The sequence below is a fragment of the Microchirus variegatus genome (genome assembly GCF_963457635.1).
Source record: "Microchirus variegatus genome assembly, chromosome: 16".
NCBI lineage: Eukaryota > Metazoa > Chordata > Actinopteri > Pleuronectiformes > Soleidae > Microchirus > Microchirus variegatus.
This window is the reverse complement of record NC_139817.1, coordinates 6716735-6733551: the sequence shown is the minus strand read 5'-3', so window position 1 is coordinate 6733551 and position 16817 is coordinate 6716735. Positions and strand designations below refer to the sequence as shown.

Below are 16817 nucleotides of genomic sequence, written 5' to 3'. Positions count from 1 at the left end.
CAGTATGCTTAGATCCTCTCATGTAGTTTCATTAATTTGGACCGCATGAGAGATATCTTTCCCCCATATTTGTTTGCAAGTTGCAACACCTTTTATCCAAGTGCACTAATCTCCCGCTAAACTTAAAGTAAACCGAATGTTTCTGTGAAAGGGAGGCCCATTAGTCCTGATGATAAGGAGTGAAACCAGGCCTTAGCACTAGACGCTGCCCTGAGGTGGTGTTTAATATTTAACTGCCCTGCCCTCAGGGGAGGGAGGAGGACATTTGTGGGAGTTGAATGTTGACTAATACTTTGCTCAGACTGAGATGAAACCACACGACTCTGGACAAGGACCTGCGAGGACTCTTGGGGAATCCCGTATGGGAGGATATGGAGGAGGCTTGGGACCACACGCTCGATTTTAAGGTTCAGACGTAGTCCAAAGTACAGCCCAGTGTGAACTCGGTGTGAACTGCTCTATCAGGAAGCTGCTCACCTCTGGATTTTTTTGCTCTAATCACAACGGCGCGCCCAGCAGAGCTGATAAGCTAGAGGACAAAATCAATACCTGGAGAATCAGAGTTCACCACTGTAACCATGAGCGACGAGGAAATCGAAACGGGAGAGGAGAAAGACTGGAGAGAACTTGAACCCAACTACCCCGTCAAAATCTTCCTGACGGTCTTTTACAGCCTCATTCTGGTGACGGGTATTGTGGGTAATTCGGTCACTATCAGAGTCACCCAAGTGCTGAAACGGAACGGCTACTTGCAAAAGAACGTGACCGATCACATGGTGAGTCTGGCGTGCTCTGACTTGCTGGTGCTTCTCATAGGTATGCCGGTGGAGCTCTACAGCGCCATCTGGTTCCCCTTCTCGTCGGCGTCGGGCAACGTTTCCTGTAAGATCTACAACTTTTTGTTCGAATCGTGCAGCTACGCCACGATACTCAACGTCGCCACATTTAGCTTCGAGCGCTACGTGGCCATCTGCCACCCGTTTCGCTATAAAGCTTTGGGCGGGAAACGCACCTCTACCCTCATTACCTTTGCCTGGCTGGTGTCTGTGCTCGTGGCCCTGCCGCTGTTGGTTGCCACGGGAACCCAGGGCCACATTCCCATGAAATCAGACATGCCTGTGCAGAATCTGACCTTCTGCACCAACCTGAGGGAGCGCTGGGTGATGTACAGGGTCAGCCTCTTTGTGGCTTTCATCGTCTACATGGTGGTGTTGATCTGTGTTGCCGTCATGTGCCGAGCCATGATCCTGGTCCTGCGGAAACCTATGGGGTCCTTGGAGGGAGGAATCGATGGGAAGCCCAAGCATGAAAGTTCGAGGGTCAAGATGGCGAGGAAGCAGACCATCCTTTTTCTTGGTAGGTTGCTCTTCCATTTTTTGTGTGAACTGTCTCTCAGCGCTAACACCATTGAGGATCCAAATCCCAATCAGATTTCCTTATTAGCTTGTCCCTTTGACCTAGCTCACAAGGGGACGTGGTTAAAATCTCCGCCTACGGAAAAGGACACCCCATTAAGAATGTGACATGTCGTCATATAGGCAGACGTGAACATTTTTTGTTTGTGTTCACTACTGGTGTGTATTAATGATGTGGTGAATCAGTAAAATTCACTTAATTCAGTATCACAGATTGGTGTGTGTGCAAATATAAAAACGTTCTGAGGTACAAAATTTAGCAAATTAGCTAATTTAAGAGCAGAATTTTTTTTTACTTTAATACACTTAAATATATTACTAATACACATGACACAATGTCTTGGCTTGTAATACAACCGTCTTAAATTCTGGCCAGTTTTATCTAGTTTGTGGCCACTTTTTGAAGGAACATTTTACTCTGGAAGTGACTCGATTTGTAAGCTAGTTTTCAGTGTTTTGGCTAAGCAAAGTTTGCTCACCCCATTGGCAGATTTGTTTTCAAGAACAAGAACATTTAATCAATGTAAGATTATTTCTTGTTTGGCAGTTAATTATCCAAGAGACTGTAAACAACTTCTGTTGTGGCATTAACAGTCGACACAACATGCTAACCAATGTTAGCTCCTTGACGGTAAATTTAGTTAATCAGGTAAAAATAATATAACCCTTATTTTTAAGTGAATCCCTGAAACATCTTCAATTTGAACAGCTAGTTAGCTTTAGCCAATGTGTCCATGTTAAGAGTGGGAACCTGTGAAAAGTGTTAACAGAAATGTTATCAAGTGATATTTTGTTTTTTTTGGGTGTGATGCCGTTTCTCGCTCTGTTTTATTACTTTGAATGGGATGTTTGGACACATCAGGCAGACTCTTCATCTGTTTACGGCTCTGAAAATACCAACTTGACTCTGTGCCGTGTGTGGAAAAGACGAGGGCCAGGCTGTGTTTATAACGTAACGTTCGGATGATGGATTTTTCCAGGCGCACACCAATACATACATATCACTTTTGTTTAGTTTGTGTTCTTGAACTGAGAGAAACTGTGCAGATAAACCAATATTAGACGGTGTAATAGTTGTAAAGATTTAGTGCATTTGTCTTCTATTACTTTGTTGGCAATGTTTCAATATTGAAGGCAGCTATGCAGTTTTATGTATGGATAATAAGTAGATGGATGAATAATAGTAATAGATATATGGATGTTTTTTACTGATCCCAAGAAGCTGGGAAATTAAAACTCTTAATAAGAAATGGAAAAAAATATAAGCCGAAAAGAAATTATACATATGAGTGTAACAAGGAATGAGAGCAAATAGATGAATAACGTAAAAATTAAAAAAATGATAATAAGGTGTCAAATTTGTACAGATAATGAAAAGCAAATGCAAAACAATGAGTATAGTTCCAAATGAATATGAATATGATAAAATTGTAATTATGTCAGCTTTTTTTGCATCAGGATGTCACATTGGGATTGAAATTTATTCTACAAGTGAGACTCAGCCAAGATGAATGTTGAATTATTGTTATGAATATTGAAAACACAAAAAGATGTTATACTGTGGATTGGATGTGTGCAGGTAGATTAAGGGAAATTACACATAAAGGCCTGCTTACTTTTTCGATAAAAGAACAATGAATTGCCTTAAATAAAGTTAATGATTAAAAATACATCAAATAATACATCTATATAATCTATCATAGATGACAAATATAGTAGTTTCTCCTTTGGTGGTTTGATCACTGGCTTGCTCGTCCACATGCTGATGTGTTGGCAAGATACGCAATTGCTCTTTGTGGCTGTGATGGCAGCGTATGAAAGTGTACGACGATGTTTTAAAGCCAAAGGTTAGCGCTTAATGCGAGGATCGGGCGTTTTTATCTTATTTGTTGAAATTCTCTTCATGTCCCGACAGCCATCAATAAATAAAATTGCCTTGCAAAAACTGTCAGAAACAATAAACTTCCTAATTAAATGTGAAGAATGGTTTGATTCAGCCCATACGGAATGACTCTCTGTCACTAATTGACCTGCCGACCTTAGTCTTCACAACAAGCTGCAAGAGGAAGCGAGTGTATCATTAAAAAAAAGAAATGGAAGAGAAAGTGTTGGCTCTTTAAAGAGACACCTGTACTAAAAATATTGATTATAGTACTTCATTTTTGTTGATAAGTACTTTTCGAGACGCCCGAGGACACGTCACAGAGCAGGAACAGTCGATACATATTAATGGAAGAACGATGAGCAGTGTCCGTGTCGCGTAGAAACCACCGTTAAGAAACACTCAAACGAACATTATGTGCGCAAACGAGCGCCGTCTTTGTCCGCCAGCAGACGTCATGTGGCATTCAACGCGAGAGGCGAGGGACTCGTAGATGTCAGACTGACACGGAAAGAGTTTTGGAGACGGACCAAAAATATTCAGCCAAACTCCCTAAATCCCTAAGTCATGCCGGGGGAAACTGCTCACAGACAGAAACCGCATGAATAAACATTGACAGAACACAGGACACACAGGAACTAAATCCCTCCAAACAGGAGAAGGAAGCTGTTTAATATAAACTTGCTTTTGTTTCCTTTGTACGACTTTTACGGGTTTACACAACCCAAACAATCTCTAAAGCTGCGCGAATCAATGTTTGTCTTAAATCAAATTAATCGGTGTGTGTATTGTTGTGCCAAACTCTCATTAAACCCAGATTTGTAGTCACTCTCACCTCTTTATATCCTTGGCAAAATAGAATAAAACGTAAGTAGTCGAGTAGTTTTCACAACAAGAGAACTATCTATCTATCTATCTATCTATCTATCTATCTATCTATCTATCTATCTATCTATCTATCTATCTATCTATCTATCTATCTATCTATCTATCTATCTATCTATCTATCTATCTATCTATCAGCTGGCATGCTATCATTTTAGCTAACAAGCTATCTATCCATCTATCCATCCATCCATCCAATCATCCATCCGAACCATAATAGACCACGAAGACCATCGGCACAGGAACCACACCAAACCTCGGGTTTCCACCGGGTGCGTCAGCGCCGTGGTCACCGGAGCCGATCGCCGCCACTCTAATCAATGTGAGCATTTCCACCGGGCGTTTTCAGGCAGGTCTCGGACCGGTTGGTTTGGCGCACACCAAAGCACCCAGATTACATTCACATCCTACGCAAACGAACCGAACCAATGGACCAAACACGCTTGGTGCGCACCAAATGCCGTGGGTGTGACAGCACCCTGAGAAGCAGAAATGTCTGACAATTCCAATCAAAGACCTGCTGCCGCATTGTGTTCCGCTCTGATCGCCGAAAAACAGTCGCTCCTGTCGTGTTGGCGCTGCCCAGAAGTTATCTCTTAATTGGCCGGCGTCTCTGCCACTGCTCGAATTTACCTTGAGATAACTTTTAAAATCTCATTTAGTCTCCGCAACAATGAAGAGTGATTAAAAGCTGAGAACACCCTTATTACGTCGCCTGCACATCACACCCAGGACAGAAGGTTAATTGCTTCAGATTGCTTTTTTTTTTTTTTTTTTTTTTTGTTAGTCGTTGTCGTCGTACTGCATTTGTGAAACGAATGCTAATGTCCTGTTTTGTAGCCTTCAGTCTCGGCTGTGACCTTTGACTTTTTCGTGGCGCGGCCGGTGATGAGAGCACTCGTGTTTGAGGAAAATAACTAAGCAGGGAATTTTATTGTTATAATGCGGAGGATAATCATGTGCATTCACGGGTGTTATCGCTGCTGAATATCCAGTTAAATCCGTACGATTAGATCACAATTTATATCTTTGTGAGGTCTGAAAAACTATCTTTGTGTGTCTGCGCCCCACAACTTTAAAGGGCTTTTTTAGGGTTAAGACCTGGATTTGGGGTTAGGGTTAGAGTTAGGCACTTAGTTTTGATGGTTGATGTTGGAGTAAGGGGTAAGGGAGTGTATCATGTGCAATGATGCTTCCCAACAAAATATTTTGCTGCTTTTTTGGACACCTGTAGCTGTAGCTGCTTTCAACGTTGACGTCAACTGTCAACACGACGAAAGTGTTCTGGATTAGAGGCAGGTGTGAATCAGGCCATCGATCAAAACTGTTCAGCCTCCGGAGGCGATGGCGGTGGGAGGGTGATGGTAGGTCGCCGGGGTTTGGCACAACCCTCATGTGGAGGATAAAGTGGTAGACAATGAATGAATGAATGAAGCAGACGTAGAGGGATAAACCCAGAGAAGCGATCACCACTAAATCAAGTTAATGAGTTGGCACTGATAACCATATCCTATCAATTAGGACTCGAGGGGAAACTCCATCGTTAAAGCACCTGTCTGCTGTTCACCAAGAGTAAATGTCTTGGTTTGTTCTGTTATCATAGCTTTTTGAGCTCTGAGTCTTTTTACGACACTCAGGACGGCAGCTGGTAAAGTGTCATTCTTATCTAAGGATAACGTTGTTGGTTCTGCGTGAATGCATTAGAGCAACTGAAGAGCCTTTAGTGCGTTTAGTTGCTCCGGTCAATCTTTCACGCCGTCAAACGCGTCGCCTCGCCGCTCCTTCCGGCCGCTTCTCATCTGCGGGAAGCGTTCCGCAGTTCATGAAGCCGCACTCGTCCTGATCGATGAGCCGTTATCATTGTGATTGACGACAGATTCCCGATCACCGCCGGCATGTTTATGTTGCCTGGGTGGCCTCTTTGAAACCCCCTCCCCCCCCATACTGACAAGTATTAAACAAACCTCGGGGAGGATTTGTTGAGGTTCTGTGAGCAGCCTTTCCTTCGTCTCCCGGCGTCTCCTCTGCGCTGAGTGACAGCTGCATACTTTAGCAGTATGAGCTCCAGAGCGCCTGTGGCCCCTGGGCAGTCAACATATCTAAAGGCAAACCTTCATGTGCGAGTGACAGTCTGCACTCGGCAAACCGCCTGGGAGATGATCCTGCTGAGAGGGAGGCTGTCGGCGCTCAATACTGGGAAATCACAACTTATACTGCGTGGGTGTATTTACTTATCTGCCTTTATAATACTATACTTTACTGTAGCGCACGTGCACTGGAACGCCTCGGCATGCAGACTGCAAAGTGATCGGGATACAGGCTTTAAGTCTTTTTAAGCCACGCTGGGTTCATGGAACAAGCTGTTGGCAGAGTACGGACTTATTATCACCCTCCCACGGGGATGCTGAATTAATATTCCAGGAGGTGCACATAGAGGAACTTTCCTCGAGTCCAGAGACTCATAATGATATGTTCTTGTTCCCCAGCTAGCGTGTCCATGTGGGCCCCCATAAGGGTTATATTCAGGCTGACAATGTGGGTCCCGAAATACTAATTTGTATGATATATGATACAGAAGATTTGGAGTTGGATGATCAAAGTATTCTGTGGTAAACAGTCAGGTAGGACATTGCTACCTTGTGGACTGGAGTGGAACTGCTTGTCGTTTACACGTCTTCGTGCTATAGTTTCGCTTCATCTCCGCTGCTCTTTGACCACGATAGAAACGCAACCAAGCAAAAGTTCCTGGAACTTTTTTTTTTTGGGGGGGTGGAAAATGTCTTAAATAACTACTTAGTTGTGTTTTGTTCGGCAGCGCTTCAGCTGCAGGTTGCTCCACTGCCTCTGTCTGTCAGCTGGTTGGTGATGAACAGGTCGACAGCAGGTTTATCGAGAGCGTTTTTGACTGGAAGCAGCTTCCTGCCTTGGCCGGGGAACAAGGTTTATGAGGCCGGTGATGCGGAACTGAGTGAACCCTCGGAGGCTCTGAAAACAAAACAAGTGTTGGAAGGAAGCTATATAAACGCTCAGGGAGATCAAGGTGGAACTGCAAAGTTGGAAGTACTTTTTTTAATGGCTCTGCTCTTTAAACAACTCCTTCCACATTATCCATTGTCTGTTGTTAACATGAAAGTATTCGTTTTTTTAATGGATTTTGTCACTATATCGTGTTTTTCCTATCGAGACGTTCTTCAGTGATGACTTTCACCTTCATCATTAGTATTTTGCAGCATATATTCACATTGTTTTCGTTTCACGTCAGCAGATATAGAGCAGAAGCTCCGTCTCCAGCCTCAGGCTACGAGTGATGATGTCTGCTCAGCCCAGATGAGAATCAAAGCAGTGACCACTAAGGTTTAGCCAGTATAATATTGTATATTATTATAACATTCTAACATTGCACTAAACAGCTGATGGGGGTGGGGAAATGTCATTATGCTTGCAGGCATGCAAACCAAGGGATTGGACAAATCTTTACCTAGATGAAAAGTAAAAGGAGTTAAAATTCAATAGCAAGACCTTGACATCTTGGAGAAAAACAACATTGATTATGTTTCCATGGGCCAGGGAGCTGCTGATCCTTGCACAAACAACTTAAATGCAACTTAAGCCACCGCTTATTCTTTCTCAACGGATAAATCTAGGGCGGATGGGGGCAAGTAACACACACAGAGAGCGAGATTTCAAACCTTCACTTTCAAAATATGCAGTTTGCTGAGCTTCCTCTCCTCAAGAAATTAGTGACATTTAGAAGTGAGAACCTTCGCGCTTCATCATGCTGGTAGTGAGGCTGTGGGCATACGAGTGAGTGAGTGACCAATGTCCAGTGGGAGGCAGCACTTCAGGCAGCTCTCTGGGCTCAAACCTGCGGCCCTCCAGCCGGTTTCAGGTGGCCCTGCCACTCAATATCAACTTATAATTATTATTTTACAGTTATTTCTGTATTTTTTTTTTTAAGTCGTAGAATAAGTTTGCATAATAAATACACTTTTATTCTGAACTATATATAACACAGAGACTTTAATTTTGATATTTTGATAGATAGGTAGAGAGCTTTTTTTAAAATGATATCATGCTAGCTGATATATATATATATATATATATAGATAGATAGATAAATAGATAGAGAGAGAGAGAGCTTGTTAGCTAAAATGATAGCATGCTAGCTAATAGATAGATGGATAGCTTGTTAGCTAAAATGATATCATGCTAGCTAATAGATAGAGTACTTGTTAGCTAAAATTATATCATGCTAGCTAATAGATAGACAGATAGATAGAGAACTTGTTAGCTAAAATGCTAGCATTCTAGCTAATAGATAGATAGAGAGCTTGTTAGCTAATATGCTAGCAGATAGATAGACGGATCGATAGAGAGCTTGTTAGCTAAAATAATAACATGCTAGCTGATAGATATAAAGATTGTTACCTAAAATGATAGCATGCTAGCAGATAGATAGATAGATAGATAGATAGATAGATAGATAGATAGATAGATAGATAGATAGATAGATAGATAGATAGATAGATAGATTGCTAGCTAAAATGATAGCATGCTAGCTGATAGATAGATAGATAGATAGATAGATAGATAGATAGATAGATAGATAGATAGATAGATAGATGCATGCCATTCTAGTTGATATATAGATAGTTCTGGTTTAAGTTTTAGAATTTTAGTGTCACTCAGCAGGGGTCTTCACATCCTCCTATTGTTCAAAAATCAAACTGATATATTACATTTTCAGGCATATCCATCTTGCGCTGGTGGTTTAATTTGGAGCCACAGACTGAGCAGGAGTAGCTAAGGAGAGCAGGCATGAAGGTTAAATTACAAATTTTATAGCAGTTTTAAATTAAAAACCTAAACTTATCAGAGAAAAAAATTACTTTAAAACTAACCTGTAGGGTTTTATCTGTCTGGGATGTTAAGAAATATAATTTTTAAATGATTGTATAGAGAAAGTTGATGCGTATAACAGGCTGCCTCCCCACCCTTCTCTTCTTTTTCCCATCTATATACAGTTAATAGCCCATAAACAATCCATCCCCGTCCCTCTCTGCCGTTTCTGTGCTGCAGCATAAAGCAGAGAGAGGTGACACTGATCTGCACTGGAACAGTGAACAAAGAAAAACAGAAGCCTCCACATAGTCGGCTTCTGTGCTCTCTTTCCCTCGGTGCATTGATGAAAAGAAAATGAGAGACACTTTGTTCAGCTACATCTTTGTTACTCTGCTCAACGAATCAGTGATTGGAGTAAAAGCAACATCTGCTTGAGTCTGAAATCCTCCCCAGCGTTGTTGTTGTTGTCTAAGACAAATCCTAATTTGTCTTGGCCGCATATCTTTACTTTGTTTGGCTTCGGTCTAATGTAATCTGCATTAACTTAAACCCTGAAATGAATGTAATAAATTCTATATTGTAATCTCACAGGTCCAATTATAACGCCATAATCATGTTATAATATATTTATTCTATTCTATTCTATAATATTCCTATTGGATGTCAGAGGTTGCTATGGCCTCAAATCTACTTTAAGTTTTTTTTTAAATGTATTTTAGGAGTATAGCAAGTTGCATATGCTACTAGCTAATGCTACTAGTTACAACTAGAACCATGTCATGAGGACTTTAAAATGTCCCGGACCATAGCACCAGTGTCACTACAACTATAATATATGTGGTATGTTATATACAAGGCATTATTATTAACATCAGTTTAGCACACAAGGGTGTACAAGTGTAAAGTATTGCACCAACAGTACACAATTTACAACACAGGCAATAAATATTCACACCGCTATCCGAGGCTGAGATATTTGACCGTAAGTGTTCACCCACTCAAGAACACTATAGAAATACTCGCTCTTCTGTCCTCTGACGTTGAATTCATCATGGAATTAAACTGCCCCGTGCACCACACTGAGAGCTTACACACAACAGATGCTTGCAACCGCGCTCTGCAGGTAGACATCTTAATGATGTCATCTGCATACATAAAAAGGATTAATGACGAAGACATGAAAACTCCACCTGCACCGGCTGTAAACAAACAAGTCAACGCCGACTAACCTTCATGCCTTGGACTACAAAAAAGTATTTTTTTTGTAGATGTTAGATTGAAATATACAGTTTAATATATAATATCCCTTACTGGACTTTTTGTGACCTTAGATTGAACTTTGTAGGAGCCAATCATCACCGTCTGCTACACTCCGTAACTATCCTTGTCTCTGCGTGCACGCCGTACTCGCAGGGAATCGATTTATCGAATGAAGTGTGTACGACCTGTTGACCTTTTAGGTCACAGACTAAGACGACTTTAGCTGGCGGGCATGTCATCATGCATTTCAAGTGACATCCTGTGTCCGTTAACTTCAAATGTATTTAAATGGTCAGTCCAAAAACTGCACCAGCCTAGACTTTGCCCTGTTTTTCTAGCTGTTTTCCTCTGTGTACTCGCTTCTTATATTAATTCAAGAACTGTGAGACAAAGACCTCAAAGACTTTGGAAGTTGAGCTAAATCCTGACCTTTAAGCCATTTTCATACCCAAATTTTGTCTTTATTAACCCTAAACTTATCAAAGACAAGTGATCTAATCTTAAAGTTAAGAGTTTCCAAACTGACTTGTCTTTCCCAAGCTTCCTCCCTCAATACTTTCAGCTGTCTGTATTTAAACATATCTCCACTATAGACCCCTTGTTTCACTCATTGAGACATTTCTGAGAGGGGTGCAGGGGCTTTTTACGGTCGTGTTTTGAGACATCCTGTGTATTGAAGTGTTACCCGCTTCAAAAAAAACAAAAAACCCTGTTAGACATTTATGTGCTGGTGGAGTGCAGGTACTTCTGGACTCACTCGTCATTCAAAGACGTCAGGTGAACGGGTCAAATGAGCCGCAACAGCTGGAAAAGACTTCAAGGAGAGTCTCGGGCTTGTGCTGCTGAATATTCATTCGATTTCCAGCTCACTTAGTGCCTTGATTAGATTTGAACGCTTCAGTGAGAGACGGTCATTGTTTTCGTGTTGGTGTCTTGCCATTAATTATTTTTTTAAATGTCAAACGCATTGTTTCACAGCGTTTCTACAGGCTTATTTAACTTTGTAGTACATGTATCTTACATGAAAATGACTGCGGTAGAAGTTAGTCACCTTCTTTAAGTATCAAAAGTCATTTCTAAGTTACCCTGAACTTTTGAACGGCAGTGTACTTCAGCACACTTTCATTCCTCGCATGTCTTTTCTGGCACTCGCCGCCTGTCACAAGTCGTAGGAAATGTTAGTTTGACATTAGTATGAACTCGGCGCCGCTCCGAAAATGGACGGAATGAGAAGCAGACAGCGACGCCGCTGTAATGCTGGATCACATACACACGCACACTGTGAATCCCCCCTGTGCGTGAAAAGGCGTCTTCAATCATTCATGGGAAAAGACTCATTCGCACTGAAGATGACTATGAATGAGTGTAAGAGCGGAATGTAAACATGTCGAGAGAGAGAGAGAAAAAAGAACCACGCTCGCCGTTAAAATAAGTTCTGGTTTCTTGAAAGGTTTAAAGTTTTAGAAAAGGAAAGGAATTAAAAGGGTGTATACTCTTTTTTTTGACAGTATGTGACAGAATCAAATATGAGAGGACTTTCCAAGTCAGTTTCTCTTCTCTATACTTTTCTGCCATGGTAGATTGGAAGACTAGGGTTTGATCGCTGGCTCTGCTCGTCTACAGGCCTTGGTGTCTGCAAATCGGTTTATGGTGGCTGTGCCGGCAGCCTGTGAATGCTTATTATAGACATTTGCACATCCATGAGTGGAAGAAGCTTTGTTTGCTCGGCAGCTGAGACTCTACTGACTGCAATGATTGGTAGACGGCGGTAGGTGGCGCCACATGACACCAAAACATGATTTCAAAACATAAACATGATTTGCAGTCTGCAAAATATTTTTTGTACTGTTGTTGTTGGTGAGTTCAGTTTGTTATGTGAACATTATTCCTGAGTCTCTTTGACATATTAGGAGGATTTAATGGCCAGTTGCTTTAGATTTATTACATAATGAACCTTTAATTAAAGGAAGTAGACTAAACTTGCTTGTTTCACCTCTCATCCAAGAAGCTTCAATCTGTCCAATTACAACAAAGGTGCATAATTAATTGTTCCAGTAATCTGGTTGAATTTATTGGCATGGCAGTCCTTGGCAGGGAGAGCGTTTTAATTCTTTTTAAAAGTGAAAAACGCCAAATAAAAACACAATGAAGCTTTAAGCAGCATTTAATAAGCCCGCTCGCACCAATTTGGTGGTGGCTCTGCTGGTATAAAATAGCTGATATCCCATTTAATCATTTAAGCATCACATCTGGCTGTGAATTGATGTCATATTTCTTATGGAATGTCGCCCACATCACCACGTTCCTCTGCCAACAAATCATCATAATATTCATAACCTGACTCCTAAAACAAAAAGTTGCACACATGCATTTTACATAACTTCAGCTGCTGCACATACACATACACATACACATACACATGCACTGTGCTTAGCAGCAGAACAGTATTCATTTTTATGCTGACTCAGTGGTAATTTTCCAGATGAATGCTCCACATTGTGATCGATGAGCAAAAGTGACAGGGACACACACACACACACAAGCTGATTTCCATGACTTCAGAGGACATTGCATTGACTTACATTCATTTCCTGGATTTACTTTCTCTAACCTTGACCACAATTACTCCTAATCCTAATCTCAGACTAACTCGAAATCACATTTTCACTCGAAAATGTAGTAATGTACAGTATATGTTGAGTCCCCATAATGTGAATGTGTAAAACAGATTTATGTCCCCACAAGATAAGGAATACCAGGTACACACACACACACACACACACACACACACACACACACACACACACACACACACACACACACACACACACACACACACACACACACACACACAAAAGCCCTTCAAAATACCTTTTTTTTACCTCAAGATTTGTCCTTACGGGATTGAGTAATTTAGGCTATGGGGACTTGATTTCCTTGACATGCATAATGTTTACAGTCCATAATGGGACCGTGTCCCCACAATATAAGGAAAACCAGGACACACACACACACATAAATCCATCATAAAAACAGATTTCCTCTTCACACTTCATCTGTCGCCTTGATCACACTATGACCGCTTATTAAAAAAAAGAAAAAGGGCAGCTAATCAGTAACCTGCAGCATCATCTGTCTTAGTGACATTTTTAGTGGCCTATTTGAATTTTAAACTTTGTAAGTTTAAAAAAAAAAAAAAAAAAGTGTCAGAATCTAATATCATCCCTCCAGGTTTTTAATGAACGAGGATCAGTGCAGTGTGTGATATTGATTCATGTGGACAGTTGGTGTCATTTGTAAGGATGGCAGGGTAAAGGATTGCAAGCTTTCATCAATAGGCCTTCAAGTGTAGAAAACTAGTTTTTTTTTTAGAATGACCCTCTGAGCTTAATGAGCCTTGCTCCTCTATTGGCGATCTGAACCATTTAGTTTATCTACAAATCGGTAAAAACGGCTGTCTGCTACGTATCATATTTTCTAGGTTTGGTTTATACTGTATGCATAATCTGCGTTTTCTCTCTCTCTCTGGTTTTATAATCTCAAATAAATCCATAGGTATGAATGAGGATAAACACTTCTTGCTCCCACCCGCCTCTGTGGTGCTGCTGTATACACACAAACGCTCCCTCAGTCATGTCTCGCAGGACATGGTTATCGTACGGTATTCAAACACTTCACAACAAAAGCCACGGTCTTGTTTTTGGAATAATGGTTTGCACTTCCAGGCCACCGTACTATCATCATCACCCTCAAACTTCAACCCAAAGACTGGTCATTAACAGAAGTGGCGCTAAGGAACATGCGGAACATGACGTGATGATGTCGTGTCCTGCAGTGACGGTTAAGTCCACATTACCGACTTCCACTCTGGCTGTAAATGCCTCCCAAAAAAAAAAGAGAACAACCCATGAAAGCATGAAACATTTAATGAAAGGCATCATGAATTCTGACATTAAACACTCTCTTATACTCCATTAAATTCTCAGCACCTTCCCAGAAAAGAGAATGACCTCCTGCGACTTGGACAGACTTTCTTTTCTACCCCCTCTCTTATTTTAGCCACATGTGTCGGTTTTTACCTCTTACCTTTTGGACGCCGTAGATAAAAGTAATGGTGAAGCTGACATTTAATTACAGGAAATGCTCATGGAGCCATCAGCTCTGGACAGACCTGGCTGACCAGTAAGTGTCGGGTTTTTTTTGAAAAGGACACGAGAGGAATAGTGTTTCGCTCGAGGGATGCTGACAAACAGCGACACGTGAAATTCATTATCAATCAAACCTCTGCACAGCAACACTGATTACAAAGGTTAGGTTTATAGGTTTGTTTGACTTTGATCATTCATTTGTCTCTTCACGTCTTAGATATTCTGCAGTCATTGACTATCTATCTATCTATCTATCTATCTATCTATCTATCTATCTATCTATCTATCTATCTATCTATCTATCTATCTATCTATCTATCTATCTATCTATCTATCTATCTATCTATCTATCTATCTATCTATCATGTTGGAGTTGAGCAGATTCTATCTATCTATCTATCTATCTATCTATCTATCTATCTATCTATCTATCTATCTATCTATCTATCTATCTATCTATCTATCTATCTATCTATCTATCTATCTATCTATCTATCTATCTATCTGTCATGTTGGAGTTGAGCAGATTCTATCTATCTATCTATCTATCTATCTATCTATCTATCTATCTATCTATCTATCTATCTATCTATCTATCTATCTATCTATCTATCTATCTATCTATCTATCTATCTATCTATCTATCTATCTATCATGTTGGAGTTGAGCAGATTCTATCTATCTATCTATCTATCTATCTATCTATCTATCTATCTATCTATCTATCTATCTATCTATCTATCTATCTATCTATCTATCTATCTATCTATCTATCTATCTATCTATCTATCTATCTATCTATCTATGTTGAGCAGATGTTTCACTAAAGACAAACTCCTTTTTGAAGCTGTAGAGCTGTGATGATGAGGCGAGTGACTCTGCTAAGCAACAGCACATCACTCTGGAAACGAGGCCTCGCTCTCTGCTAATGGCTGCACGGAGTCGCGTCACACGCTGATGACGGACAATCAATCAAACTGTGTTTGTGTAGCACCTTTCGTGCAGGTTAGTGCGCTTCAGAGCCACCACCATGCCACGTTTTAGAGTCTGATACCGATACTGACATCACAAACTTGAGAATCCTCCTGTATCTGATATCAGTTATCATAGCTCGTCTTCCTCTGGTGATAATGGGCCACATTTCCAAGAGGAAAGAACACAATATGCTGCTGCATGTCCTCAACTGTTGCTCTTTGTTTATACTGTGCCTCATTCTTTTGCTTGTGGAATTTATCGGCGCTGTGTCACGTTGGTATGACGTCACGCCGTATGTATGTAGACGATTGAGCCGTGTAAATAATGACTTCATGTCTTGCCCACGCACTGTGGAGAACTGAACTGCACTATAGTGTTTGTGTGTAAAATGACCGTTACACTTCTGTTACTGATACACTGTCGATCCAAACCACAATCGGTACAACTTTATCTGTCTCTTATCAAGGAATGCTTTGCTGCATCTTTACATAAATAACACAGGAATGAGATAAGATAATATCTGGATTCCTCAGCTGGAAGTGATGTCTCTGTCCAGATGATTTTGTAAGTGGTGAAAGGCTGTAATTCCCATTACAAACACTGTCTTAGATAAGAAGGATGTGTTAGTCATTCACACACAAACACACACGTTTGACACTCATAGACATAATATATTCCCTAGTCCGTTACCCGAAGTGCCTTACCTTAACCCTTATCCTAACCCTAACCAAAACATTCTAATTCTAACCCTAAAACCAGATCTTAATTCCCAAAAAGCTCTTTAAGCTCTAAGATGATTTTTGGTCCTCACAAAGCCACAAATTCAACTAGCTAACTGTTCTGTCGTCCTCCTCAGGTCTCATTGTGGGATCCCTGATGGTTTGCTGGCTACCCAACCAGATCCGTCGTCTCATGATGGCCGCCGTGCCCAAGTCCCGATGGACCGTGTCGTACTTCCGCAGCTACGTGACGCTTCACCCCGTGTCCGACACCTTCTTCTACCTCAGCTCCGTGATCAACCCGTTCCTTTACAACCTGTCCTCCAGGCAGTTCAGGGAGGTCTTCATCCAGGTGCTGCGCTGCCACCTCACCATCGAACACGTCAACAAGCGCACCGTGCACAGCTCCAACGCCGCCTCCGCGCGCTCCCTGCGCCCCCTGCTCAAGTCGCTGCGCCGGAACACGGCGAACCGCAACACCGGTGGACAAGACAAGACCACGCCCACCTTCACGACCTTTCAGAGTGACTCGGGCGTGGCCTCGGACACGCAGACGTCCCTCAGCCTGACTGAACCGTCAAACTTAGTCCTCAGAACGGAGACGGACAACCCACCAGACAGTGAAATATAATCATCTGTACAGTTTATTGCAACACAGACAATCTTTATTGCAATCTTTTGTTATATCGTT

General features: G+C 41.4%; 1 protein-coding gene across 1 annotated transcript; it reads left to right on the top strand.

Annotated features, from left to right (window-relative positions):
• Window positions 1-578: 578 nt before the first annotated feature.
• gpr39 (G protein-coupled receptor 39) lies at window positions 579-16757 on the top strand (the record flags this gene model as incomplete). The annotated part of the gene is made up of 2 exons (XM_083902929.1): window positions 579-1356; window positions 16264-16757. 2 exons carry the CDS (start codon window positions 579-581, stop codon window positions 16755-16757), a joined length of 1272 nt encoding a protein of 423 aa, XP_083759055.1.
• Window positions 16758-16817: the final 60 nt, after the last annotated feature.